This window comes from Phacochoerus africanus, chromosome 14, assembly GCF_016906955.1.
Source record: "Phacochoerus africanus isolate WHEZ1 chromosome 14, ROS_Pafr_v1, whole genome shotgun sequence".
NCBI lineage: Eukaryota > Metazoa > Chordata > Mammalia > Artiodactyla > Suidae > Phacochoerus > Phacochoerus africanus.
Window position 1 is genome coordinate 6,269,319 of NC_062557.1, and position 25,952 is coordinate 6,295,270.

Genomic DNA, 25,952 nt, shown 5'->3' on the forward strand with positions numbered 1-25,952 from the left:
ACCTCGAGATGTTTGTGCCGCGTCCTCCTGTGGCCTCATCCTTACTCCTTTCATACCTCCCCGTCGGGGTGCTGGGAGAATTAACTCTTGGCCAAATGCGTAGAACTGTCTTCAATGTTTGCTCTTAGGATTATTATTATTATTTTGTGGCATATGGAAGCTCTGGGGCCAGGGATAGAATCGGAGCCTCAGCTGCAGTAACAACCGGATCCTTTAACCCACTGCTCTGGGCCAGAGATCCAACCCAGGTCTGTACAGCGAGCTGTGCTGCTGCAGTCAGGTTCTTAACCCACTGCACCATGGCGGGAACTCCTCCCAGGATCATTATTGCTGTCACTTTTTTACCTGGAGGATCCTCTTCTTGCCTGTCACTACCCCTCTTCCGGCAGGGCTCCGGAGGGGGGCCGGAGAGACGTCCAGGGGTCTTATCTTCCTTGTAGGGAAGTCACAGGGGCAGGGCAGGCCTGCAGTCAAAGCGGGAGACGTGGGCCTGAATACAACCCCCAGCCTGGGATCCATCTGCCTCCCAGCAGGCTGAGAGCTCCCTGAGGCACATAGCAGGTGCCCGACGAATGAACAAATCCGACGAATGAACAAATGAATGCTCTGAGACCCATGACAGAACCGTATTCCCTGGCCATCTCCGCCCCAGAACAAATCCATTTGCTCCCCCTGAAATGTTCCTTAAGGGACTAAAAAATGAATCTGATGGAGTTCCCTGGCAGCCTGGTGGTTAAAGGATCACTGCTATGGCTTGGGTCGCTTCTATGGCTCGAGTTTTATCCCTGACCCAGGAACTTCTGCATGCTGTGGGCATGGCCAGGGAGCAAAAAAAAAAAAAAAAAAAAAAAAAAAGAATCTGAGAAACAGTGGATGAAAACGTGTCATTCCTATTGACCAAAGTGGATTACCCAAGTGGCTCCATCTTCGGTGATCACCCAGGAGTTATCTTCATCAGTTCGCCACTGTGTGCTGGGTCAGAACCACGAGCTGGGGATGCAGAGAAGCAGACAGCTCCAGCCCCTGATCGCCTGAAGCATGCATTTCCATGGAAGAGACAATGTAAATCAATCCAAAAAAGCAAACACATTTAAGATGGCAGTAAAAGTTTTAGGGGGTGAAATAACAACAGCTGGGGATGGTAAGTCTCTCAGGGAAAGAGACTTTTTTAGGGCCAAACCCACAGCATAGGGAGGTTCCCAGGCTAGGGGTTGAATCAGAGCTACAGCTGCCAGCCTACACCACAGCCACGGCAACACCAGATCCTTAACCTGCTGATCGGGGCCAGGAATCGAACCCAAGTCCTCATGGATACTACCTGGATACTAGCCGGTTTCATTTCCACTGAGCCACAACTGGAACTCCCTCAGGGAAAGAGACTTTTAAGCTAAGACCGTAAAACATGAGAAGGGGACACATGAAGAGTGGGAGGAGGAATGTCTCAGTCAGAAGGAACAACCTGTACAGAGATCTCAGGCAGAAAGAGCTTAGACGGTTTGAAGAAATAAAGGAAGATCGGTGTGGGTGGGACCTGGGGGCTAGGGGGAGGGGGAGCAGGACTCAGATCATGTGAGGCCTTGGGGGGTCACAGTGGGGCCCGGAGAAAGTTGACCCTAACCACAGGCTCTGAGGTGTCTTTAGTGGGGAAGCCTTGTGAGCTGCATTTCACAATTCCTCGGGCCATTGTGCAGAGAATAGATTAAGAGGGAGTAGGAGTGGAGGCTGCAGCAGATGGGAGAGGATGGGGACCCTGGCACAGGTGGGGCCGTGGAGATGAGTGAGGTAGAATTGATAATGTATCTGTTTTGGGGAGAACATCAACGGGTCTTGGTGATGGGTTGGCGGTGGGGTGACAGCAGGGTGGCACTGGATTTCGGGATTTTGAGTACCTGGGAGGTGCCCTTTAAGGAGGTGAGAAGACTTAAAGACAAGGTCAGGAGAGAGAAGGACTGGGCTTGGGGGGAAGAAGTATGGAGGACAGAATCGCCCACCACGTGGCAGTTTTGTATATGGTACCAACTTCTTCGACCCGTCTTCCTTGGGGAGGTGGGCTTAAGTCTGCTCCCCTTGAATCTGGGGGGCTTGGGATCGCTTTAGCAATAGCGTATGGTGGAAGCCACTATATGTGTTATCCCCAGGCTGGGTACTCAATGGCCATGGAGCTTCCTCCTTTTTCTCCAGGGACACCCTTTGTGTATGCACCCTTTCCGGCACACCTTCTCAGGGCCCAGCGTCCTCGCTGTGAGTGGCCCAGGCCACATGCAGAAATCCCATGTTGTTTCCCTCTTCAGCTCTAGCTGAGCCCAGCCTTTGAGTCTTCCCAGCCCAGATATGTGGGTTAGAAGCCTCCAGGTGATTCTAGGTCCCAGCTGTTCTGAGTTAACTCCTCCTCTGGCTATGCTGGTCTTTGCAGCTGAGACCCCAGCCTTCATGGCGCCGACAGAAGCCACTTCAGCTGGGTCCTGTCTAAATTAGTAATGATGGAATTTACAATACAATGGTTATTGTTTCAGACCAAGTTTGCTGGCGTGGTTGTTGAACAGTGATAGTATCTAGAACACACATCAAGTTGACAACCAAGTTTCAAGGTCCTACTGTGCCAAAATCATCAGAAATGGCTCTGGAAAGAAAGAAAGAAAGAAAGAGAGAGAGGAAGGAAGGGAGGGAGGGAGGAAAGAAAGAAAGAAAGAAAGAAAGAAAGAAAGAAAGAAAGAAAGAAAGAAAGAAAGAAAGAAAGAAAGAGAAGAAAGGAAGAAAGAAAGAAAGAAAGAAAGAAAGAAAGAAAGAAAGAAAGAGAGGAGTTCTTGTCGTGGCACAGAGGAAATGAACCTGACTAGGAACCATGAGGTTGTGGGTTCAATCCCTGACCTTGACCAGTGGGTTAAGGATCCGGCATTGCTGTGAGCTGTGGTGTAGGTCACAGACACGGCTCGGATCTGGTGTGGCTGTGATGTAGGCCGGAGGCTACAGCTCCAACTAGACCCCTAGCCTGGGAAGTTCCATATGCCGCAGGAGCAGCCCTAAAAAGAGAAAAGACAGGAAAAAAAAAAGAGAGAGAGAAATGGCTTTGAATGAGAGGCAAAACCATGGGGCTCACAATTACTCCTTTGGCAGGCTGAGTAGCACCTGCATTGGTTTTTGGTTTCTTTCTTGAGGTAAAATTGACATATAGTAAAATATATCCACTGTGGATATACAGTTACATGAACTTTGACAAACATATACAGTCGTAGAACCACCACCATAATGAAAAGGTAGAATCAAAGTATTCCTCACTCCCAGAAGTCTCCTCATACCTTTGGACAGTCACTGGTCTCATCCTGCACCCAGTCCATACTAACCACTGATCTGCTGTCTGTCCCAATACTTTGCCTTTTCCAGAATGTCGTATAGATGACACAACACAGTGCATTGCCTCTTGTGTCTGACACAGGGTTTTTGACATTTTTCTTTTTTTTTTTTTTAGGGCCACATCTGCAGCATCTGGAAATTCCCAGGCTAGGGGTTGATTTGGAGTTGCAGCTGCTGGCCTATGTCACAGCACTGCGTCTTCGACCTGTGCTTGCAGCGAGGCCAGGGATTGAATCCACATCCTCATGGATACTAGTCGGGTTCTGAACCTTTGGAGTCACAACGGGAACGACTGACAAAGGACTTTTGATATTCACCCATATTGTTGCTGCCTGTACCAGTAATTTGTCCCTTTTTATTGCTAAGTACTTTTCCCATTGTATGGATAAACTGCAGTCTGTTTATTCATCAGATGTTGGACATTTGGGTTGTTTCCAGGTTTTGGTAATTATGAATGAAATTGCTATATGTATGACCCAAGCTTTCTGTGTGGATATATGTCTTCATTCCTACTGAGTAAATACCAAAAATGGGACTATTGAGTTGTATAGTAATTGTATTTTTAACTTTATAAGAAAATATATAAACATGCTCCTTACCCTCACCAGTATTTGATACCGTTAAATTTTAGTTTGTCTTTTGGTCTTTTTTTTCCTAGGGCCGCACCTGCAGCATATTTTGGTTCCCAGGCTAGGGGTCGAATCGGAGCTGTAGCCGCTGGCCTACCCCACAGCCACCGCAACACGGGATCCAAGCCGCGTCTGCAGCCTACACCACAGCTCATGGCAAGGTCGGATCCTTAACCCACTGAGCAAGGCCAGGGATCGAACCTGCAACCTCATGGTTCCTAGTCGGATTCGTTAACCACTGCGCCATGAGAGGAACTCCTTTGTTTGTTTTTTTAACACATTCTAATAGGTATATAACAGTTATTGCATTGTGGTTTCAATTTGTACTTCCCTAATGAACAAGATTCAGAGTTTTTCTTTTTCTTTTTTTTGTCTTTTGTCTTTTTAGGGCCACACCCGTGGCATATGGAGGTTCCCAGGCTAGGAGTCCAATCGGAGCTACAGCTGCTGGCCTACAGGGATCAAACCCGCAACCTCATGGTTCCTAGTTGGATTCGTTTCCGCTGCGCCATGACAGGAACTCCAAGATTCAGAGTTTTTAATGTCACTTTGGCCTGGCCTAGGGCTGGGTGATTTGTAGGGTGGACTGGATTTTTTTTTTTTTTTTAATGCCAAATAAAGGTTCTATTCATTTGTTATCTCAAAGTGATTAGAAAAGCCACGGAACCTGGAAGATTTCATCCAAGGCAGAGAAAACCCACCTCTGGAGCAAGGACAGAGCTATCCTGTCCAGTCTGCTCATTCAGTGACATGATGACATCCCTGTCTCCTTCCTCCCTACCTCCTCATCTGTCCTACCCTGCCTTTGTGCCTAGATGGTGCGTCTCTCATTTTTCACCTGTGGCATTCCAATTTAAACTAAACGTCACTTCCTTTTGAAGCCGCTAGGATTTCCAGAAGCTTCCGGACATAGCATGCAAGATAATGTTGAAAAAATGCAGCCTCTTTGGGAGTCAGAGTTGGATTTGCCTTTTTGGCTTTGTTCTTTACTAGTTGTGTGATTTGGGGCAACTTAATTGCTTTGAGCCTCAGTTTCCTCTGGTGTAAAATGGGGCGAATACCTATCTCAGAGGCAGGTGTTTGTTGTGTAAGAGGTATTTCGTCACTATTATTATTACTACTGCTATTATTATTAATTTGCCTCACTGAGTTGAACCATAACTAATTCCTTCCTAGTTTCTCTCCCTTGCCAACTGCTCTTAAGAGGGCAGACCCTGTGACTTAGGCCCCCTCTGCCCTACCCCTGACACCATGTTGGTAAATACTAGTTCCTCAAATACTAGTTCCGGACCCGGAGGGGCCTCTAGCTCTCATCAGGGAAGGGAAGCTGCTTTCCTGGAGCAGGGACACTGAGTGAACACCCCGCTTCCACCGAGGTTCAGCTTGTGACTGGATTACAGGGGACATGTGGGTTGGATAGGTCAGTAAAAGGGGAACCGAAAGAACGGATGCTCAGGGAAAAAAACAAAGTGGGGAGGACAGGGATTACAAGGAAGAAACTGGAGAAGGCTGGTTTTGAAAGTGTGGGCCCAGTGATGGCGTGGGGACCAATGGTGAGGAGCGGGGGCGGGGGACGCGAGGTTGGGAAGGATGCAGGCCCTGGGGGCTGGGTGGTAATGGGAGAGGCGGGGGTGGGGGGGAGCGGGGGGGGGGAATAACGCACCGACACAGAAGAAAGGGCCTGGAGGCACTGGATCCGGATAAGAAGGACGCCGGGAGGGCTACGACAGTGGATGGGAGCGACAGACCCCGGGCGCCGGGAGTGGGCGGGGCGGGGCGCGGCAGGTGCGGGGGGCGGAGTCCTATCGGGCGGGGCCAGGAGGGGGCGGGGTCGACGCCGGGCCGGCGGGCGGGGTGCGCAGCTCCGCTCCTGCGAGACAGCTGGGGCCGCGGAGTGGAGCCGGATACAGAGTCCGGGCCCGGGCGGGAGTCAGGGCTGGGGCCGGGCCGGAGCGGGCTCCAACGATATGGGGTCGGCCGACTCCAAGCTGAACTTCCGAAAGGCAGTGATCCAGCTCACCACCAAGACGCAGGTGCGCACGGGGCCCCGGCCTCCCCACCCACTTGCCGGACTGGGGGCTGGGCAGGGCTGGGGGGCTTCGAGAACTTGGCTCGCCGGGAGATGGGGAGACCAGCTGGCCAGGAGGGTGACGCCGAGGCCAGGACCGGAGCGAGACTCCTTGGCCTGTACCCCAGGGCTCCATCCCCTAGCCCCCCACCCCCAACCTCTTCTCCCGGGAACATCCTCTCCCTCGCAGCTACTGCTGCCACCTTAGGCTGACGTGTGCCTACACCCCAAGCCGGCGTCGCCGCTGTCCGCCCCCCAGTCTGCACCCCCCACGCCCCTCCAGCCTCGCATGTCCAACCTCTCCCCACCCCCACCCACCCAAACACCTCCCTGCTTTCCTCGGTGCCCGTGGGTCCCGGACGCACAGACCCGGCTGACTCAATGCAAACAAAGCCTGCCGGCGCCCTCCTGGGTCGGGGAAACAGCTGGTGCGCGGAGGCAGCGGCCTCTCTGGGCCCAGGTCCATGGCCACGGCCAGGGAAGGCCCAGGTTTTACTGGGAACATTCAGAGTGGCAGGCAGCACTGCAGCCTGGCAAGCGGACCTGATCCCAGGGCCATGGAGTCCAGGTTCCCAGTTGAGGCCACTGCTGCCTGGGGCTCCTCCTTTGAGGCCCAGAGGTGGGGATGGCTGTGTTTGCAGGTGCCCTCTGTTCTCTGGATCAGGGCTAAGAACCATCCAGGCTGCCCTTGGACTAGGTGCTGTGGGGCCTGAGGGTATCTTTCACCCTAGTCCATTCTTTCTTGTACACTCTCTTGAGTCCACAAGTGACACAGAGACCACCTCCTTGTCCCCAACACATAGGATCTGGCCCCAGCAAGGGTACTCCCCTGCCCAGCCCTGTCTCCTTAGCCCTTGAGCCAGGCTGCTCTGGCCGCAGAGATGCCCAGCTCTGCTCCCAGATCCCCCACTTTCAAGGGAGTCAGGACCTGCCACCATTAGGGTTTCCATCCTACCCCCACCCCCAGGGCTCTCTCTTGTTCTTGGCAATTAGAATGGGATCAAGGGAGCTGTCCCCACAGCCAGCTGGTCACAGCTCCAGAGGCCAGACCTCTGGTCCCACACTCTCTTGTGCCCACAAGAGAAAGGTCAGGAGCCCAGCAAATGCCCAGGGCCCCTGGAGAGTCCAGCCCTGGCTAACAGGTATTTGATAGAAACCAGGCCTTGCTTCTTGCCACTTCCCTTATGGCTCCATATATCTCTGGCCTTTGGCTTTCTTGACATGGGGCTTCTAGATCTGAGGGTGGCAGGTGGGCCAGCCTCTCAGTGTGAGGCCACAGGCAGAGGAAGGGAGGGAGGCACCCATGTTTACCTACTTGGTGAGGGAGACACCTTATTGGAGGAACGAGCTATGGGCTATAGGCTCAGCAGCCAGGGTCCTTGACCGGGCCAGCAGGACTAGCTCAGCCAGGTCCCAAGGCATCTGAGTGGACCAGACCGCGATGCCCTCTGGCCCTCTCCCCCAAATACAGAGTGCCTCAATCTCTCCCCCAAATACAGAGTCGACTGAGATGGTGCTATCTGGTGTCCCAGCTGAGGACAGTGAGTTGGCCTGGGACAGGACCAGAGCTGGAGACAGCCTGGCTTTCCCTCCAGAGAGCCCTGGGGCCCTGCAGTGGTAGGGTGCCTGGGCCACCTGGAGGGAGAGACCTTCAGGGGCTGAAGCCACCAGCCCTGCAGAGTGAGGACCAGGTCCCAGATGGTCCCAGACCTTGCCGCTCAGTGTCCCCAAGGAGATTCAGGCCAGTTGTCCACAGGGTGTCTTCCTGTCCCAGGTTCCTCAGAGGCTGTGCTGGGAACACAGATTTTTGCTCGGGGCAGCAGACAAACTGGCCCAGCACCTTTCCCCGTGGCCTGGGCCTGAGTTCGGCCTCCCCTGCCTTCCTGAGCTGCATCCTGTTTTCTTCCTGCCCGGGCGAGGCCTGACCCTGGTCCTGAGGGTCAGCAGCCTTGACTGCGTTTCCCCAGCCTTTCCCGGAGGGGGTGGGGCCCGAGAGGGGGCCCATCCCTGGACCTGAGACCTTCTCCTGGCCCCTGCTGGTTTCGAGATCCTCTGCCACAGGCTAGAGGATATTGGGTGGGTGGGTGTGTGTTTACATGTGTGCACACGTATGTGTGTGTGTGTATGCCGTGGTGACATAGCCCTCCGGCACAGGTCACCCTGAGCAAGCTAGAGCGCCGCTGGTCCTTCCCTTCTTCCCCCAGTGAGGTTCAAAAGATGCAGCCGGTCCCCCAGGCTGGTGGGGGCTCTGGCCTGAGCCGATCCTGGCAAAGCTGGGGTAAGAATATCTGGTTTCCCACCGGGATAGCTTAGTCCCTGTGCCCTTGGCAGTGTGGGCCTGCCCACCTCCAGCAAAAATAGTCTTTTCAAAGAGACTGGCTTGGATTTTAGAAGCTTTCTTGCATTGGCGAGAGCCCAGCTGGGGTAACCGAGGCAGGAGCTAAGCCATGTCACGCCACCAAAATTCCAGTGACCCTGGCCAGTACCTGTAGCATCAGGCTAGCCTGGTATGGTCAGAGAATTGTCACCAAATTGAAGTGTCCAAGCCACTGCTGGGACCTGGAGAGGAGGCCCAAGTTGAGAATGGGGAAGGTGACGGTCACCACTGCTGACGTTCAAGGCCAGTTCCCACAGCTGGGACTTTCCTGGGCTTCAGGGCTGGGCTACCCTGGGGCCCCCCAAGCTCCCTCCTAAGTGCTCTCCTCCCTTTGAATTCGTTCCCCAGGTGACACTTGCCGGATGAGCTAGGTCAGAGGTCAAGTCCACCCGATGAGGAGTTTTTGCCCCTTTAAGGGGATAGTGGCTACGTGGGAGGTGGGGAAAGTGGCTTCCCAGAGGTGCTGCAGATGGTGGGGGGCCCTGCATGTTTTCTGGGACGTCCTTCCCCGCTCCTCCCCTCCCCCTTCCCCAGCACCCACACTGGGGTGTGCTTGCCCCCCCCCCCCGACCCCAGTGAGTGTCAGAGGGCTGTCCCTGAGGCTGGGGACCCAGCAAACCCAGCCCCAGGGCCCCTCCTGTGGTCTTTGTTCCTCTCCCCCAGCTAACTCGCTCTACCAGTTCTGGGACTGAGCAAGTCCTGGTGCCAGGGCCTGCCCTGCTGCTCTGTACCTCAGAGGGTTTTCTGGAGGTGGGGTGAGCTAGGGAAAGCCTGGACCTCAGTGAGGCTCATGACTAGCCCTGGGTTTGCACAGCCCCTCTGATGCTCAGATCTGGCCAGTGATCTGGCTGAAGGGATTGCTAGGACCAATCACAGCCTTGAGCTGAACAAATATTGGCAGCACGTCAGCCATATGCCCCAACTGCACAGTCAGGGAAGAAGGGCTGCTGGTCTAGTTGGGGCCCCCGGGGTGAGCGCACATGAGCCCATAGAGTCAGGGACTATGATGACTGATTGAAGGGAGTGGGGTGTGGGGTTCCAAGGTGGGAGGGAGCCCCTTGGTCGAGGATCTGGGAGACTTCTTGGATGAAGTGGCTTCAGGGAACAGATTTTTTTTTTTTTCCAACACTCACGGCAAGTGGAATTTCCTAGGCCAGGGGTTGAACCCAAGCCATAGCAGCGGCAATGCCGAGACTTTAACCCCTAGGCCACTAGGGAACTCCTAGGCTTTTATAACTGTATACTTTTTTTTTTTTTGGTCTTTTTGCCTTTTCTACGGCTGCACCCGCGGCATATGGAGGTTCTCAGGCTAGGGGTCCAATTGGAGCTATAGCTGCTGGCCAGTGCCAGAGCCACAGCAACACGGGATCCGAGCCATGTCTGCAACCTACACCACAGCTCACGGCAACGCTGGATCCTTAACCCACTGAGCAAGGCCAGGGATCAAACCTGCAACCTCTTGGTTCCTAATCAGGTTCGTTAGCCACTGAGCCACAACGGGAACTCCTATAACTGTATAATTTAACACAAAGTTGTGATCATCTTATAGTTTTTTCCTTTTTTTTTTTTTTTTTCTTTTAGGGCCATACCTGCAGCATATGGAACTATGGAAGTTATGGAAGTTCCCAGGCTAGGGGTCAAATTGGAGCTACATCTGCAACCTACACCACAGCTCACAGCAATGCCGGATCCTTAACCCACTGAGCAAGGCCAGGGATCAAACCCGCATCCTCATGGATACTAGTTGGGTTCTGAACCTGCTGAGCCACAATGGGAACTCCTAATCCGATAGTTTTATATCTTGCCTTTTTCACAAATTGTACCATGAGCATTTTCCACTCATTAATACTCTTTGAAAACGTGATTCTGACGGCTGCATAATATTCCATTGTATGACTGTGCCCTAACTTCTTAAACATTTCCCAGTTGTTGGTTGTTTAGGTTGATTCTAACTTTTCACTGTTGTCAGCAGTAAGTGGCACTTCAGTAACCATCCTCATACGCGCACTTCTCGGATCCTTTCCTTAGGAAAGATTTCTAGAAGGGGAGTTCAAGTTCAAATTTGTTGCCTATATGACCGACTCCATGACTTAAGAAGCCTAAGTGTGTTGAAGGCATATTGCCTCCATAGGATGGATGGGACTTTGGAATGTGTTAGAAGGGCTTGCTGGAGGAGTTCCCGTCATGGCTCAGTGGTTAACGAATCTGACTAGGAACCATGAGGTTGTGGGTTCGATCCCTGGCCTTGCTCTGTGGGTTAATGATACGGCGTTGCCGTGAGCTGTTGCCGTGAGCTGTGGTATAGGTCGCAGATGCGGCTCGGATCCAGTGTTGCTCTGGCTCTGGATAGCTGTGATTCGACCCCTAGCCTGGGAACCTCCATATGCCACAGGAGTGGCCCTAGAAGAAGCCAAAAAGACCAAAAAAAAAAAAAAAAGAAGGGCTTCCTGGGAAGAGGGGACAGTCTGAGCAAAGAAAGGCAAAGAGAGGACTTCCCTACTGGCTCAGTGGGTGAAGGATCCAGTGTTGTCCCTGGTGTGGCGTGGGTTTGATCCCTGGCTCGGGAACTTCCATGTGCTGTGGGCTCAGCCAAAAAAAAAGGACGAAAGTCAAAGAGAAAATAAGACGGGGTCATGTTCTTGGCATAGTAAATGCAAGTGTGATGCACGCACACACGCCCATACATGTGCACACCTGTGTATGTAGGTGTGTGTACGTGTACGTGCGTGTGCCTGTAGGTGCATTTGGGTGCAGTCTTGGCTGACGGGCCGAGGTCTGGACTCTGCAGGCAGTGGGGAGCCCTCACGGTCTTGTTTGAGGAAGCAGTGCTGTTGCTGCTGTGCTTTGCAAGTGGGTTGGGGGCAGTGTAGAGGCGGGATTAGGGGGTAAATTTGGGGGTGGGGCCCTGGTTTGAAGGTCAGAGCCCCGTGGTGGACACTGAGAGGAGCAGGTGTGGTCAGAGAGCCAGGGGGCAGCTCCTTTAGATTTGGCATCTGTTGGGTGGGCCGGGAGAGGGTGGTGGAGGTGTGGCTGGGAGGCCCCCAGGTGGGGAGGCCCTGCCAGCGTGGGATGGTGAATTACTCGGGGCTACACAGACCCTCAGGGACTGAACTGAGCTTTGGCAACTGAACTCAGTGCCTAGCTGACCCCTGACCGTCAGGGTCAGGTGTCCCCAGCCTGCCTGTGCCAGCCGGGGCTCCCACTTAGGAAGGCTCCTGGGCACCAGCAGGGGTGGGGTAGGGGGCTTCTCTCTCGGGGGCTCCCTTGGCTCCAGGTTGGGCAAACTGTGAGCCTGCCGGCAATCGATCCTGTGACTCTGGACACTGGGTCCCCCGCAGCCCGTGGAAGCCACTGATGACGCCTTTTGGGACCAGTTCTGGGCGGACACGGCCACCTCAGTGCAGGATGTCTTTGCGCTCGTGCCGGCAGCGGAGATCCGGGCAGTGCGAGAGGAGTCACCCTCCAACCTGGCCACTCTGTGCTACAAGGTGAGGGGTGCCCGCCGCTCGCTGCCGCGCCCACCCTCCCAGAGAGGCCAGAGCTGGCCCAGCCCTGGGCTTGGGCACTGAGGATGTGCCCCACCCAGCTTGGAGTAGTCCTAAGACTTCCCCTGCTTCTCCCCCTGGCTGGGCTCTGGGGGCACATGATGGCAGCGCCCCCTGTGAGGGCTGTGTGAGGGTGGCACATTCCATGGCTCATTTAGCTCATGCTCCGGGGTTGGTACTGTCTGTGTTGCCATATCACAGGTGCGGAAAGCGAGGCCCAGATGGGCAGTTACTCAGCAAGGTCTCCGCTGTGCGGGGTGGGCTGGGTCTCATTCCCATGATGCTCTAGGTGCCAGCCCACCCCCACCCCCGCCCCCAGCCCATGGCCGGTCCCCCTGGGCTGGCTGACCCTGTCTGGAGAGGCAGCCCTGCAGGGTGACCCGGCTGCCTCTCCCCCTCTGAAGGCCGGAGTGCCCAGCCTGACCCCAAGCACCAGATCCCCACTCCCCACCCTGCCAGCCTCTCTGCCCGTCCCCACAGGCTGTGGAGAAGCTGGTGCAGGGAGCAGAGAGCGGCTGCCATTCGGAGAAGGAGAAGCAGATTGTCTTGAACTGCAGCCGGCTTCTCACCCGCGTGCTGCCCTGCATCTTTGAGGACCCCGACTGGAGGGGCTTCTTCTGGTCCACAGTGCCCGGGGCAGGCCGAGGAGGGGTCTGTGTGCCTGGTTGGGGGGCTGGATGGGAGCTGGAGTTGTGGTGTCAGGGGAAGAACCCCCTCAGGGCCAGCCATTCCTCCAATCCCCTTCTTCGAGGACAGTGTGAGGGGGTGGGCAGTGATTCCCAGCAGGGCTAAGGCTCCAGAGTTTCGGGGACTCGCCTGGCCCCTCGCACTCAGCAGAGCCCTGTGTGGTCGCTCTTCTGCCTGAGGAGGTTTGGGGTGAATGAGCATCTACTTCCTGCCCTTCTCCCACCTCTTCCTCCATCCCTCTGCCCACGGGGGCCTGCCTGGACCAAGACCCTGTCTCCTTCCCGCCTTCGAGTCCTGGGGCCACCTCTCCTTGGCCAGCTGTGACTGAGAGGGCCTATGGGTGCCATGTCCCAAGCAGGGCGAGGATGATGACGAGAACGCCCGGCCGCTGGCCGAGTCCCTGCTCCTGGCCATCGCCGACCTGCTCTTCTGCCCAGATTTCACCGTCCAGAGCCACCGGAGAAGCACTGTGGTGAGAGGCCCCCAGCCCCCCACCCCCCTAGCTGAGGCGGGCTCTGGTCCCCTGCGGCTGGTTGAAGGTCCCTTGGGGAGGGGCTGTTCCGGGAGGGCTGGGCTGCCTGGCACGCATGGTCCCAGGGAGGGGGTGGTGGCTGGCATAGCTGGAAGGGAGCCAGCTGTGTGGCAGGCCCTGCCCCCTGCATCCGGGAGGCTGGGCAAAAGCACCCATTGTCTTCGCCTGGGCGGTGGGTGGGGGTGTGGGGCTTGGACACAGGAGGCCTGGGCCTTTCATTTCCTGTGGGTGCGTGAACTGGACCTGGAGTATTCTCTGCCCCCCACTGCCACACACCACCAGGGGCACCTGATTCCACTGTGCTGCCTCCCTATCCACCCCCCCACCCAACCAAACTGAAGCAAAGTGAGCCTTCAAGAGGCTGAGGACATTCATTTCTTCCCTGTGCATGAGCACCCGCGGCACTCGGAGGCTCTGTCTCGAGAATAGGAGGATTTGTGCTCCCAAGGATAGTGGCAGGCTTGGGTTGTCCCCCCTCAGCCTGACCTCTCCCTGACCCCGTCCCCAGGACTCGGCGGAGGACATCCACTCCCTGGACAGCTGTGAATACATCTGGGAGGCTGGCGTGGGCTTTGCTCACTCCCCGCAGCCCAGCTACATCCACGACATGAACCGGTGAGCAGTTCTCAGGCCCGGAGCTGGTGATGTCGCTGGACCCCAGGCCTCCTGCCTCCCACCCCAGCTCAGGGAGCACAGACCCTGCCCACCCGTGACCCAGCGTCAGCCTCGCAGGGATAAAATGGAGTCACTTTACAGACTGGAGCTGGGGCTGGGCGGGGAGGACATGCCCTGCTCCAGGAGGATTGAGATCCTCAGGCACTGAGCGTCCCTGCCCCCCACCCCCAAGGATGGAGCTGCTGAAACTGCTGCTGACCTGCTTCTCTGAGGCCATGTACCTGCCCCCAGCTGCAGACTGTGGCAACACCAACCCATGGGTGCAGTTTTTTTGTTCCACGGAGAACAGGTGAGGGCCCCCCTGGCTGTTCTTTCCATTCTCCCCGTCTTGGTTCCAGGCAGCTCGGAGCCCAGGCCGTTTACGAGCCGGGTGTCTTATTTGGTGGGAAATGCTGCCCCCTGGTGGTAGTGACCTATAATAGCAGCCGCACCTATGCCAGCGCTGTCCAATGTCCCACTGGGGAGCCCTGGGTGACTGCCTGCGACCTCCGTCTAGAGCCAGGCTGTCCAGTAGAAGTATAATGCAAACCACATATGCAATTTAAACATTTCTAGTAGCGACATTAAAAAAGTAAAAACGAGGCGTTCCAGTTGTGGCACAGCGGAAACGAATCTAACTAGGAACCATGAGGTTACAGGTTCGAACCCTGGCCTCTCTCAGTGGGTTAAGGATCCAGCGTTACTGTAAGCTGGGGTGTAGGTGGCAGACACGGCTTGGATCTGGCGTTGCCGTGGCTGTGGTTTCGGCCGGCGGATACAGCTGCGATTCGACCCCTAGCCTGGGAACCTCCATATGCCACGGGTTTTTTAAAAGATTAAAAAAAACAGTAAAAAAGAAACAAGTGAAATTAATCTTAATAATGTGTTTCATTTAACCCGGTGTATCGGAAATATTAGCATTTAACATGTAATCAATATACAAAATTATTGAAGTGTTTTACATTCCCTCTTCATACTAAGCTCTCAAAATCTGCTGTGTAGTTTACGTTGACAACACATCTCATTTTAAGCTCTTCATAGCTACATGCGGCTTGTACTGAGCCGTTTGTTTATTTATTTATTTATTTGTCTTTTTAGGGACACACCCACGGCATATGGAGGTTCCCAGGCTAGGGGTCCAATCAGAGCTGTAGCTGCTGGCCAACACCACAGCCACAACAACGCCAGACCCGAGCCGGGTCTGCAACCTACACCACAGCTCACGACAATGCCGGATCCTTAACCCACTGAGCGAGGCCAAGGATCGAACCTGCAACCTCATGGTTCCTAGTCGGATTTGTTTCCGCTGCGCCATGACGGGGACTCCCAGCAGTACAGTTTTAACAGTGGGTGGCAGGGGGGGTAATGAGTATCCTGAAGGCTGGGGGAACCCAGCCCACATGGGGGTGCCCCTGGGCTCTGGGGGGCATCTAAGTACATGGGGGAGTCACATAGTGTGATTGAGTATTTGGAGCAGGTACACCTGCTCCAGCTGTGCCCAGGGCCGGGCTGGCGGCACAGGGGTTAGTGCCCCTGAGGATCTGGTCTGCCTTCTTACTTCCAGACTCCGATTCCCACGCGGCCCACCTCAGCCTTCAGGTTTTGCTGGCCTCCTGGCCAGCCTTCCCCCTCCCAGCGCCCAGAAGTGGCAAGAACCCACGCGATGCCCTCCACCAGCTACAATCAAAAGCTGGGCTGGGTTTTCTTTGTCACCAGTCTCGGAGGGCAAACGGCCACCTTTGCCACTTCATTAACCTCCCTGGGTCTCAGTTTCCTCGTCTGTAAGATGAGGAGCCTGACCCCTGACATCTTACAAATCCCTGAAGGGAGTCATTCTGCGGCCGGGGAGCTGGGTGAACGGGGTGCCGGCTCTGCTTCCTGAAGGGAAGCCCCCCTCCCTGTGGGCCTCTAACTCTTCTCTGAAGCCCCAGGGGAGGGTCCCTGCCCCTCAAAAACCTCGGGGGCATATCCTTTATCCATTGATTCAAGCCCCTAGATTATACAACATCCAGAGTGAACCCTGATCTAAGCCGTGGACTTTGGGCGATGTAGGTTCATCCGTTGTAATAAATGCCCCCCTTCTCGGGGGTTGGGGGGGAATGTGGATGGTGGGGGAGACTGCACACGTGTGGGGGCGGAGTCTACCGGAAATCTCTGTACCTGCCAATCAGTTTTGCTGTGAACCCAAAACTGCTCTAAAAAAATAAAGTATAATAATAATAATATAATAATAATAATAATAAAATAGGCTTCAACCCCTGGGGGTGCGAAGCTAAGGCGTGTGGACACGATGTTCCGCACAGAGCATGACTCGTCACCCCACTCTTGGTAATAAACTCCTTCTGGACTCAGCCAGCCTGGCCTGGGTCGCAGACGCAGGAAGGGATGAGCCCCTGGTAGTACTGCTCCCTGGCCGGCGGACCAGGGCCTGGCCTTGAGACACAAGTGGAATGGAGGGACCGCTTGGCCGACCCTCCCACCTGGCGGTGGCTGGGGGATGGGACGGGTAGATGTGGGGACTGGCCCGGCGTTGGGGGGGGGGATGGGAGGGGCGGCCGGGTGGGTGGAGTCTCTGTAGCCCCGCCCCTCCTCTCCTGCCGCAGACACGCCCTGCCCCTCTTCACCTCCCTCCTCAACACCGTGTGTGCCTATGACCCTGTGGGCTACGGGATCCCCTACAACCACCTGCTCTTCTCTGACTACCGGGAACCCCTGGTGGAAGAAGCAGCCCAGGTGCTCATTGTCACCTTGGACCATGACAGCACCACCAGCGCCAGCCCCACGGTGGACGGCACCACCACAGGCACCGCCATGGACGATGCTGATGTAAGGACCGGAGGGGGGCGCAGCAGCCCAGCCAGCGTGGCTGGGTGGTACTCCCTTTAGCAGAGCCGGGAGAGGGATACTGGAGAGGCACCTTGTGAGTCTGGGGGTATCTGGGGTCAGAGGGGGCAGTGCCAACTCCCTAGGCTTGGGGTAGAGGCAGGGGGTGGAAGGATCTGCTCACCCCAGGCTCCCCCCTCTGCAGCCTCCAGGGCCCGAGAACCTGTTTGTGAACTACCTGTCCCGCATCCACCGCGAGGAGGTAAGTGGAACAGTGCACCTGTTCAGGTGGGTTTTTTTTTTTTTTACTCCCCCCTTTTTAGGGCCACGGCAAATGGAAGTTCCCAGACTAGAGGCTGAATCAGAGCTGCAGCTGCCTGCGCCACGGCAATGCTGGATCCGAGCAGCGTTTGCGACCTACACCACAGTTCACAGCCATGCGAATCCTTAACCCACTGAGGGAGGGCCAGGGATCGAACCTGCATCTTTTTACTGGTTGGGTTCTTAACCTGCTGGGCCACAATGGGAACTCCCCTCCGGTGGGTTCTTGATGCCCACCCCCCACAAATGTTATGGCCTTGCAGGGGCTGAGGGGATGCAGATGAGATGGGGGCAGAGAGAGTCCTGACCCCTCCATGGAGGAGCCACCATCTCCATGGACTCCGGCCACCTTAGGGAAGTGGTGATGGCAGGACCACGAGGGTCTTGCCATTCAGAAAAGGGCTGGTGGCCTCAGCTGGGTGAGCGTATCCGGGAAGACTTCCAGGAGGCGGGAGCTCTGATGTTAGGTTTGGCAGGGGAATGACAGTGGATGTCAAGGCCAGTCAGACCTGAGTTCGTGGGTCTTGTGACCTTGGGGGAGGTTCCTGTGTTCCCAGAGCTCTAACCTCTGCAGCTGTGACATGGGGACAGAAACTGCTCCCTTGCCTTGCGGTGAGGACTGATTGAGAGCATGGTCCGCCAGGAAGCAGGTGCTCAGTGAATGACAGCTCTTTGAGGATAGAATGCTCCTCAGGTGTGACAGGATGACAGGGAGGGTCGGGGGGTGGCACCTGTCAGTGGGGAGGCCAGGTGGGCAGGGGCCGAGGTCAGGGCGTGTGTATGTGAGGGTTCACTTGGAGCAGACCAGGGACCTGTGCTCCAGCGGAGGGGCAGGGGCTCTCTAGAGCTTCCTGGAACCCAGCCTCGGAGGGTAGGCCCTGGGACAGCCATTGCTAACAGTGGATGAGGAGGCATCTGGGCCCCTCTGGCTCTGGAGGTGGATCAGGCTCTGGGGAGTAAGGAGACATTTGCGGAGGGCCTGGCCGGGCAGCCGGGAGTGCAGGGAGCGGGGCCTGATGGGCCTGGCCCTTCCCCCACCCAGGACTTCCAGTTCATCCTCAAGGGCATCGCCCGGCTGCTGTCCAACCCCCTGCTCCAGACCTACCTGCCCAACTCCACCAAGAAGATCCAGTTCCACCAGGAGCTGCTGGTCCTCTTCTGGAAGCTCTGCGACTTCAACAAGGTGGGCCGGCCTGCGGGGCCCGGGTTGGTGGGCTGTAGTCTGCCCCAGGGATGGGGCAGCATCAGGGAGACTCCCAGGAGTGGGGGGAGGAGGGGACAGAGCTGTCCCTCCCTCTGACCCTGCCTCCTTGTCTCTTCATTCCCCAGAAATTCCTCTTCTTTGTGCTGAAGAGCAGCGACGTCCTGGACATCCTGGTCCCCATCCTCTACTTCCTCAATGACGCCCGAGCAGATCAGTGTAAGGCTGGGGTGGGCATAGGGTCCTGGGGGGTTCCTCGAAGAGGGGCAGCTTCAGCCGGAAGGGCTTCTCCCATTTCCCCCCCCCCCCCCCCGCCCGGGGCTCCCTTCCTCCCCTCCCCTCCCCACTCAGCGTGGTGACCCCTCCCCTGCCGCGTGCCGCAGCTCGGGTGGGCCTGATGCACATTGGCGTCTTCATCCTGCTGCTTCTGAGCGGGGAGCGGAACTTCGGGGTGCGGCTGAACAAGCCCTACTCAGTGCGCGTGCCCATGGACATTCCGGTCTTCACCGGTACCCACGCCGACCTGCTCATTGTGGTGAGGGGGCTCCCGCCGGGACCTGGGGGGCATGGGGGTGACGTCCCCTTGGCTGGGTCTAGAGGCGACAGGGGCCCCACGGCTGCCCCTCTGCCTCCCCGCACAGGTATTCCACAAGATCATCACCAGCGGGCACCAGCGGCTGCAGCCCCTCTTTGACTGTCTGCTCACCATCGTCGTCAACGGTAGGGGGGGCCAGGAACCCGCCTTTCCCGTATTCACCACCAGGTGGCGCCAGGCCACCGGCTGACCTGCGGGCGGGCGCGGGGGCGGGGACACCCCGCAAGCCGCACCGGGTCTAATAGAAATACAAGCCCTCTGGGTCTAATAGAAATATAACGGCAGCCGAGTATGTATTGGTCGATTTTCTAGTAGCCACATTGGAAAAAAAAAAAAGCAGGTGACAGTAATTTTGTATTTAGTTTAATCTGTTATATCCAAAATACCATCATCTCAATATGGAACCAGTGTACAAAATTATTGAGACTTTTACATTTCTTTTCGTGACCACTCTTTAAAATCTTGTGTGTGTTTCACATGTGGAGCGCATATTTCATTAGCACTACGTTTCAAGCCCTTCACGGCCACACGTGGCTTGTGGCTGCGGTATTGGACTGCCACGGTTTTGAATGAGGGCCCTACCCACCAGCAAGGGCTATAGGCACCTGCCTCTGAGCTGGGAGGGGGCTCAGGCCTGCTGGGGTGCTGCCCCAGCAAGGTGGGGGCCCTGGGCTGGGGCAGGGTGACTTTAGCATGGCTGCCTCTTGGAGAGGACAGTCCTGAATGGGAGGGTCTGTGACCACAGAGACCACTTCTCTGTGGTCTGTGAGTTCTGGGGACACAACCTCATCTTCCATCACTGGCTCCATCCCCCAAGTCTTTTTTTTAATGCTTTTTAGGGCCACACCTGCAGCATGTAGAAGTTCCCAGGCTAGGGGTAGAATTGGAGCTGCAGCTTCTGGCCTAGACCACAGCCACAGCAACACCAGATCTGAGCCCTGTCTGCCACCTACACCACAGCTCAGAGCAACACCAGATACTTAATCCACTGAGCGATGCCAGGGATGGAACCCACATCCTCATGGATACAGGTCGGGTTCATTGCTGCTGAGCCACAACAGGAACTACCACCTGCCCCCTCCACCCCAATCTTATCTGAGTGCTGGGATGGGTGAGGCCAGCTCTGAGGATGCATTTCTACTAAGAGAGCCACTGACCCTGCCCCATCCTGGTGAGGGAGAAAGACACGAGGCAAGGAAGTGCCCAGATAAGTCTGGGACTTCAAGCTGTGTGCAGCCTTTCATCTCTGACTCCCCCTTCACAGGCTGTGCAGAAAAATCCATATCTAGTTATACGCAGAATATCAACTGGATATTCTAGAAAGACAAAGATCCTGAATTGGCATCTCTGCCCAATCATTCCATAACTAGGGAACTGTGGGCAAGTGTATGTGCCTCTCTGAGCCTCAGTTTCTTCATCTGTAAAATGGGGATGGTCTCATCTCAAGTGCAGGGAAGAGTGGAGGAGAGGCTTTGCAAAGAGTACGGCTGTCCACACGGGCCAGGGACCCATGTGGGGTTCTGCAGAAGGCTAGGCCAGTGTGGCCTTGGCCTCTGGGGCAGGGACTTCACAGGCAGGGGGGCGGGGAGGGTCTGGGAGGGGGAGCAGCTTGTCCTGGTGAGGCTGAGGGTGTGCAGGGATGGCTGGCGGGGGCCCCAGGAGTGAGCCGTCCCCTCCCCCGCAGTGTCCCCCTACCTCAAGAGCCTGTCCATGGTGGCCGCCAACAAGCTGCTGCACCTGCTGGAGGCCTTCTCCACCACCTGGTTCCTCTTCTCCGCTGCCCAGAACCACCACCTGGTCTTCTTCCTCCTGGAAGTCTTCAACAACATCATCCAGTACCAGTTTGACGGTCAGACACTGGCCCTAGCTCCTGGCCCGGCCTTGGGGGCAGGGACGAGGGCGGGCAGTAGCCAAGGATGCCATCCCATCCGTGGAGGGCACAGCCCTCCGCTCCCCCCCCCCCCAGTTGGTTTGGCCAATGTGCACTTATGGAGCACCTGCTGCATGCCAAGCCCCGTGCTAGGTGCAGGGCACACAGTGGGGAACAAAGCAGAGTGCTTCCCACCCCGAAGCGCTCATAGCTGGGGAGGGAAGCACGAGGGAGATTTTAAACAGAGGGTCACGCAGAGACACAGATCATCTTAAATCTGATGAGAGGGAAGTTCAGGGTGGCACGGCCCTGCTGGACCGCTGGCTGTCAATGAGGGCCTCGCAGTTAGCGCTGCGACTGTGGGCACATAGCCTCTCTGAACGTCAGTTTCTTCATCTGGAAGATGGGCATAGCAATGGTAGCCTATCCCAGGGGGTGTTGGGAAGATTAAGTAACCTCCCCCCCACCAAAAAACACTTAGCATAGTCCCCGGTGATTAAAATATTGAGTTATTAGTATTACTTTCAGAATAAGTAATATTTGGACTTATCTATGAGGGATGAATGAGGGTTGGGTGGGGTAGAAAAACGGGGGGGGGGAGGAGTTCCCGTCATGGCTCAGTGGTTAATGAATCCGACTAGGAACCATGAGGATGCGGGTTCAATTCCTGGCCTCGCTCAGTGGGTTAAGGATCCGGCATTGCCATGACCTGTGGTATAGGTCACAGATGCGGCTCAGATCCCACGTTGCTGTGGCTCTAGTGTAGGCTGGTGGCTACAGCTCCGATTAGACCCCTATCCTGAGAACCTCTCTATGCCGCAGGTGTGGCCCTTGAAAAGACAAAAAAAAAAAAAAAGAAAAGCATGGGGGAGGGGAGTGCACAATATATGCAAAGGCCCTGAGGTGAGATGTTGAAGGGGGAGCAGAACTGAGTGGTGAGCGGCAGGGACCAGAGCAGTGAGTGGGGCATGGATGGCACAGAAAGCCTCTGCATCTCCCCCGGAGCCAAGGGCACACGTCCCATTGTCCTTCCTCGTGGTGACCTGGCTAGCCCCACTTTGCCTGAGATTACCCCTTAGTGCTGGGTGGTGAGAAGATCCAAAAAGTACCGGGAAGGGTCATGGGCGGAACTCAGCCCGGAAGCTCTCTTCCCAGAAGGTAGCATCTTTGGGTGGCATCAGCCGCATGTGCTGCCAGGTGCCAGCCCTGCCCAGGGTCCTTCTCTTCTGTGCCCTGTGCTGTCCCCGCCCCTTGGGGTAGACATCCAGCTGTCCTCCAAACTCCCCCTCCCCGGAAGCCCAGGCAAGTGGGGGGGCAGGTTGGGGGGCGGGGGGCCCTGAGGTGAGGCCTGCTCTCTCCCCACAGGCAACTCCAACCTGGTCTACGCCATCATCCGGAAGCGCAGTGTCTTCCACCAGCTGGCCAACCTGCCCACCGACCCGCCCGCCATCCACAAGGCGCTGCAGCGGCGCCGCCGGGCGCCCGAGCCCTTGTCCCGCACTGGCTCACAGGAGGGCGCCTCCATGGAGGGCTCCCGGCCCGCCGTCCCTGCCGAGCCAGGCACCCTCAAGACTAGCCTGGTGGCCACCCCAGGTCTGGCCCTGGGGAGGGGTGTGGATGGTGGCAGCAGGGTGCTGGCGGAGGTACTGGGGGGCTCAGGAAGGGTAGCTTGGTCAAGGGCCCCGGGGCCTAGGGGTGTGGGGGGGATCAGACGCAGCATCTCTCAGGTGGGGGGGAGATGCAGACTTGTGGGGGCCAGGCTGGTGCAGAGGCTTTCTAGATGGGGTGCTGCTGTGGCAGGGTTCTCACCGCCTCCCCCCACCCCCAGGCATCGACAAGCTGACGGAGAAGTCCCAGGTGTCAGAGGATGGCACCTTGCGATCCCTGGAGCCAGCGCCCCAGCAGAGCTCGGCAGAGGGCAGCCCAGCCACGGAGGTGGGCACCCAGGACTCCTGGAGTCGGCGAGCCTGGGCGTTCCCTTTCTCCCTGTCCTCTGAGTGTGGGCCAGGCCAGGGCCCTCTGGGGTCACCTGCAGCCGAGGGGCAGGCACCCCGTGCCCAGGGCATCAGAGCTGGCACTGCTGACTCTCGGGGGGTGGGGGGCTTTCACGGACCCCTCCCTTGTTTGTTGGTCACGGGCTCAAGCCCTTGGCCTTCAAAGTCCTCATGCATCAGCCTTATCTGAGTTCGGGCTGGCCTTTACCCAGTCTGCCCAGTCAGCCCCTGGCCCTAAACCTGTCACTGGCATGGGCTGGGTTGGGCAAGGCCTGGGGCCCAGGGCAAAGGGTGCTGGGCTGGGCCATCCCCTCCTGTGGGAGTGAGCCCCCCTCCCCCCAGCCTGGGCCAGTGGAGAGGCCTCATGGCCCTGCCTGTTCCAGACTGTGGGAGGGTCTGGGAAGAGGAGTTGCCCTCCACCCCCACCCCATACCCTCTCCCTCCACCCCTCACCCTCACGCCTTCCCCCCCACCCCTGACCAGGAGCCCAGCCAGGCGTGGCGGGAGCAGCGGCGACCATCGAGCGCATCAGCCAGTGGGCAGTGGAGCCCGACATCGGAGTGGGTGAGGTTTGGGCAGATGGCACCAAGGCGGGGCTCAGGGGTGCCAGCTCCTGGGAATGACCAGGAAAGGCTCGGATGGGAACGGGTCCAAATCCAAGGACTGCTCTGGAGGCAGTTCTCCTGTCTTGTGACCTTGGCCTTCCTGGTTTGGTTGCTTCCTCTGTCTACGCTGTCCCAGAGTTTGTTCCCCAGCAGGGTTCAGCTTCAGTTGTCTGCAACCATACCTTTCTTAATCAATCACCCTTTCCAGCTTCCTTCCCTGAATCACTTGCCCACTCCACCTGAGATCACCCCTGACTGCCTTTGGGTGGGGACAGTAAATGTCCCTACCTTGTCACGCATTGTCGGGATCAAAGGGCCCACTTTCTGGCATATCAGATGTGCTCAGTGAGTGGCCAGGCCCTTGCTGCAGCCAGCAGAGATGCTTTCTGCCTCGGGGAGCCCACGGTTCCAGGTTGGGATTCAGGCCTATGCCAGGGCCTCTGGGGGCTGCTCTGCCCACCCAGGAACCCTGGTCCGTCCCCCAGGTCCTCTCCTGGAAGTCCAAGCTGCCGCTCCAGACTATCATGAGGCTGCTCCAGGTGCTGGTTCCCCAGGTGGAGAAGATCTGCATTGACAAGTGAGGCAGGGGGCGGGGGGGGGGGGGGCTCAGCGGAAGCATGGGGCTCGGAGGTCCAAGTGGAGCCCCCTGCAGGCCTTGACCTGCAGACGGGGCGCCTTGGAGACCGCCCTCTCCCTGGCAGGGGCCTGACGGACGAGTCGGAGATCCTGCGGTTCCTGCAGCATGGCACCCTGGTGGGGCTGTTGCCTGTGCCTCACCCCATCCTCATCCGCAAGTACCAGGCCAACTCGGGCACGGCCATGTGGTTCCGCACCTACATGTGGGGCGTCATCTACCTGAGGTGGGCCCCTGGGGCGGGGGCAGTCAGCTGCCTGGGGGGCTCTGCCGGGCGGGGGCTGTGCCCCGCCTAGGGGGCGGGGTTAAGGTCAAGACAGCCAACCAGCGTGGTCCTGTCTGGTTGAGGGCGGGCACCCACTGCCCCAGGAAGGGGCGCATGGGGTGGAAGGACCACAGCCTCGTGCCTCCCTAGTCTTTCCCCGCAAGGCCTCCGGGCGCCTGAGTGACAGCCCTCTCTCTCCGCAGGAACGTGGACCCACCCGTCTGGTATGACACGGACGTGAAGCTCTTTGAGATCCAGCGAGTGTGACGATAGAAGTTTGCAGGGGGTGGGAACCAGGGGAGGGCGGGGTCCCCCTGTTGGTCCTCCCCACCCACCGTTCTGAGCTTTAACTTACCACCATCAGGGCTGGGGGCTTGAGGGACTGAGGCCTGGCTGGTGGGCCAGGGGCCCCTCATGGCTGGGATGGTAGGGGACTGGCCCCGTCCCCTGCCTCCAGGCTGGCCTCAGAGGAACCTTCTGTCTCCAGGGCTGCAGGCTCCGGCCAGGGCCCCCAGCTCACTCTGGCTCCCCTTCGGGACCTGTTTCTGTGCTGACCCTCCGTGCCCCTAGCCCTCGAGGCCACCCGGTCACCATGCCCTAATGGGCTGTCCCTTGAGGCACCTGGGCAGGGTGAGGGGAGCCTTTCCAGGCCTCCTAACCTGACACCACCTGGTCCAGGCCTGGCTCACTGCCAGGGCCATGGGAAGGAGGGTGGCCAGGCTGACAGATTACAAAAACCAGACTAAGGGACCTTATGCATTTTAGGCATTTGGAGTGGGCTGCTGAGGGCCTCCTGCCATATTCTTCCGGGTCAGGGGATCTAGCCTGGCTGGCTCTTATACAGTAATGGGGGGGTGAGGGGGTGGGTGTGGGGGAGCCGCTGTTTCAGTCCTCCCTGCCTCGGCCCACTGCCTGCATGCCCGGGATGGGGGGGAGGGACCAGGATGCCACCCCTCTGTCCTGCTGGCTCTGGCCGCTAGGTCTCCCCACCCCACCTGTGTCAGTACAATCTTTGCTCTGTACAATCGAAGTCTTTACACAATAAAACCCCCCTCTCCACACCCTGCGTCCTTGTGCTTGAGGGGAGGGCGTCGGGCCCTGGCTCTGGTTTTCGGGGAAGCTGAGGACTCCGCATCCCAGAGTCAGGCCCCAGAAGGCCCCTGGCGTGCGACTGGGAACCAGCATTTGTCATTTTCTTGGGTGCAGAAGTGGAGTGTTTGACTCGCTAGGCTGTGGTCCCACAGAGAAAGAGCCCATACGGGAGAGGCGACGGGTCTGCTCACAGCCCCCTGCATGGCCCCCAGGGTCTCTGCTGGCCCCGGGGGGCCCCTGGGACTAGAGTCCTGTGTGTGCCAGCACCTGGCTTCCTGGGATACAAGCCTGGCCTGCGGGGCCAGGACTCTCTTCCCTGGGCCTCCCCCTGGGCCTCGCCAGTGTTTGCGCTGGGCTGAGAGAGATGGATGGGCTGTCAGTGCCTTTCCTCCCCACCCCATGGTTCAGAGGATCCGAAAGGCCTGGGGACTAGGCAGCCAGAGGCCACAACCCTGGCGATGAGTGGGCACAGAAGGCACCCGGGGCTCTGTCCTGGGGGAAAGGCGTGCTGGCAAGGGATGGGGGGATGCGAGAGCCTCAGGTCCGTCGCTTGCCCCTCCTCCTGTGGGTCAGACAAAGGGTGTAGACCCCTCCTGGCCCAGAAACAGGACTGTCCCAGCTCTATAGACCAGCCCAGGAGGACTGTCCCTTCCCACCATATGCCGAGTGGCAGCTCTGTGCCCAAGAATAAATGCCACGAAGCCCAATG

General features: G+C 57.4%; 1 protein-coding gene across 3 annotated transcripts; it reads left to right on the top strand.

The window, feature by feature from the left end:
- The first annotated feature begins 5,461 nt into the window (after positions 1-5,461).
- Positions 5,462-25,212, top strand: HID1 (HID1 domain containing). 3 transcript variants are annotated; one of them, XM_047757599.1, is made up of 19 exons: positions 5,462-5,533; positions 11,764-11,913; positions 12,451-12,621; positions 13,016-13,126; positions 13,698-13,804; positions 14,037-14,153; positions 16,447-16,669; positions 16,872-16,928; positions 18,030-18,170; positions 18,317-18,407; positions 18,572-18,723; positions 18,830-18,908; positions 20,468-20,632; positions 22,019-22,246; positions 22,482-22,588; positions 23,131-23,211; positions 23,738-23,829; positions 23,954-24,112; positions 24,355-25,212. In XM_047757599.1, exons 1-19 carry the CDS (start codon positions 5,516-5,518, stop codon positions 24,416-24,418), a joined length of 2,313 nt encoding a protein of 770 aa, XP_047613555.1. In that variant the 5' UTR covers positions 5,462-5,515; the 3' UTR covers positions 24,419-25,212. The 3 variants fall into 3 exon arrangements, with proteins under 3 accessions (XP_047613555.1, XP_047613554.1, XP_047613556.1); XM_047757598.1 differs by having other exon boundaries at positions 5,463-5,533; positions 13,016-13,129; XM_047757600.1 differs by lacking the exon at positions 5,462-5,533 and adding an exon at positions 5,829-6,013 and having other exon boundaries at positions 13,016-13,129.
- Positions 25,213-25,952: the final 740 nt, after the last annotated feature.

Bases quoted from the DNA above. Each gene is read 5' to 3' on its own strand.
- HID1 (XM_047757600.1), top strand. From the start codon at position 5,948: ATGGGGTCGGCCGACTCCAAGCTGAACTTCCGAAAGGCAGTGATCCAG. The intron at 11,914-12,450 runs GTGAGGGGTGCC...CCGTCCCCACAG, and splicing joins TGGCCACTCTGTGCTACAAG to GCTGTGGAGAAGCTGGTGCA. The intron at 23,830-23,953 runs GTGAGGCAGGGG...TCTCCCTGGCAG, and splicing joins GAGAAGATCTGCATTGACAA to GGGCCTGACGGACGAGTCGG.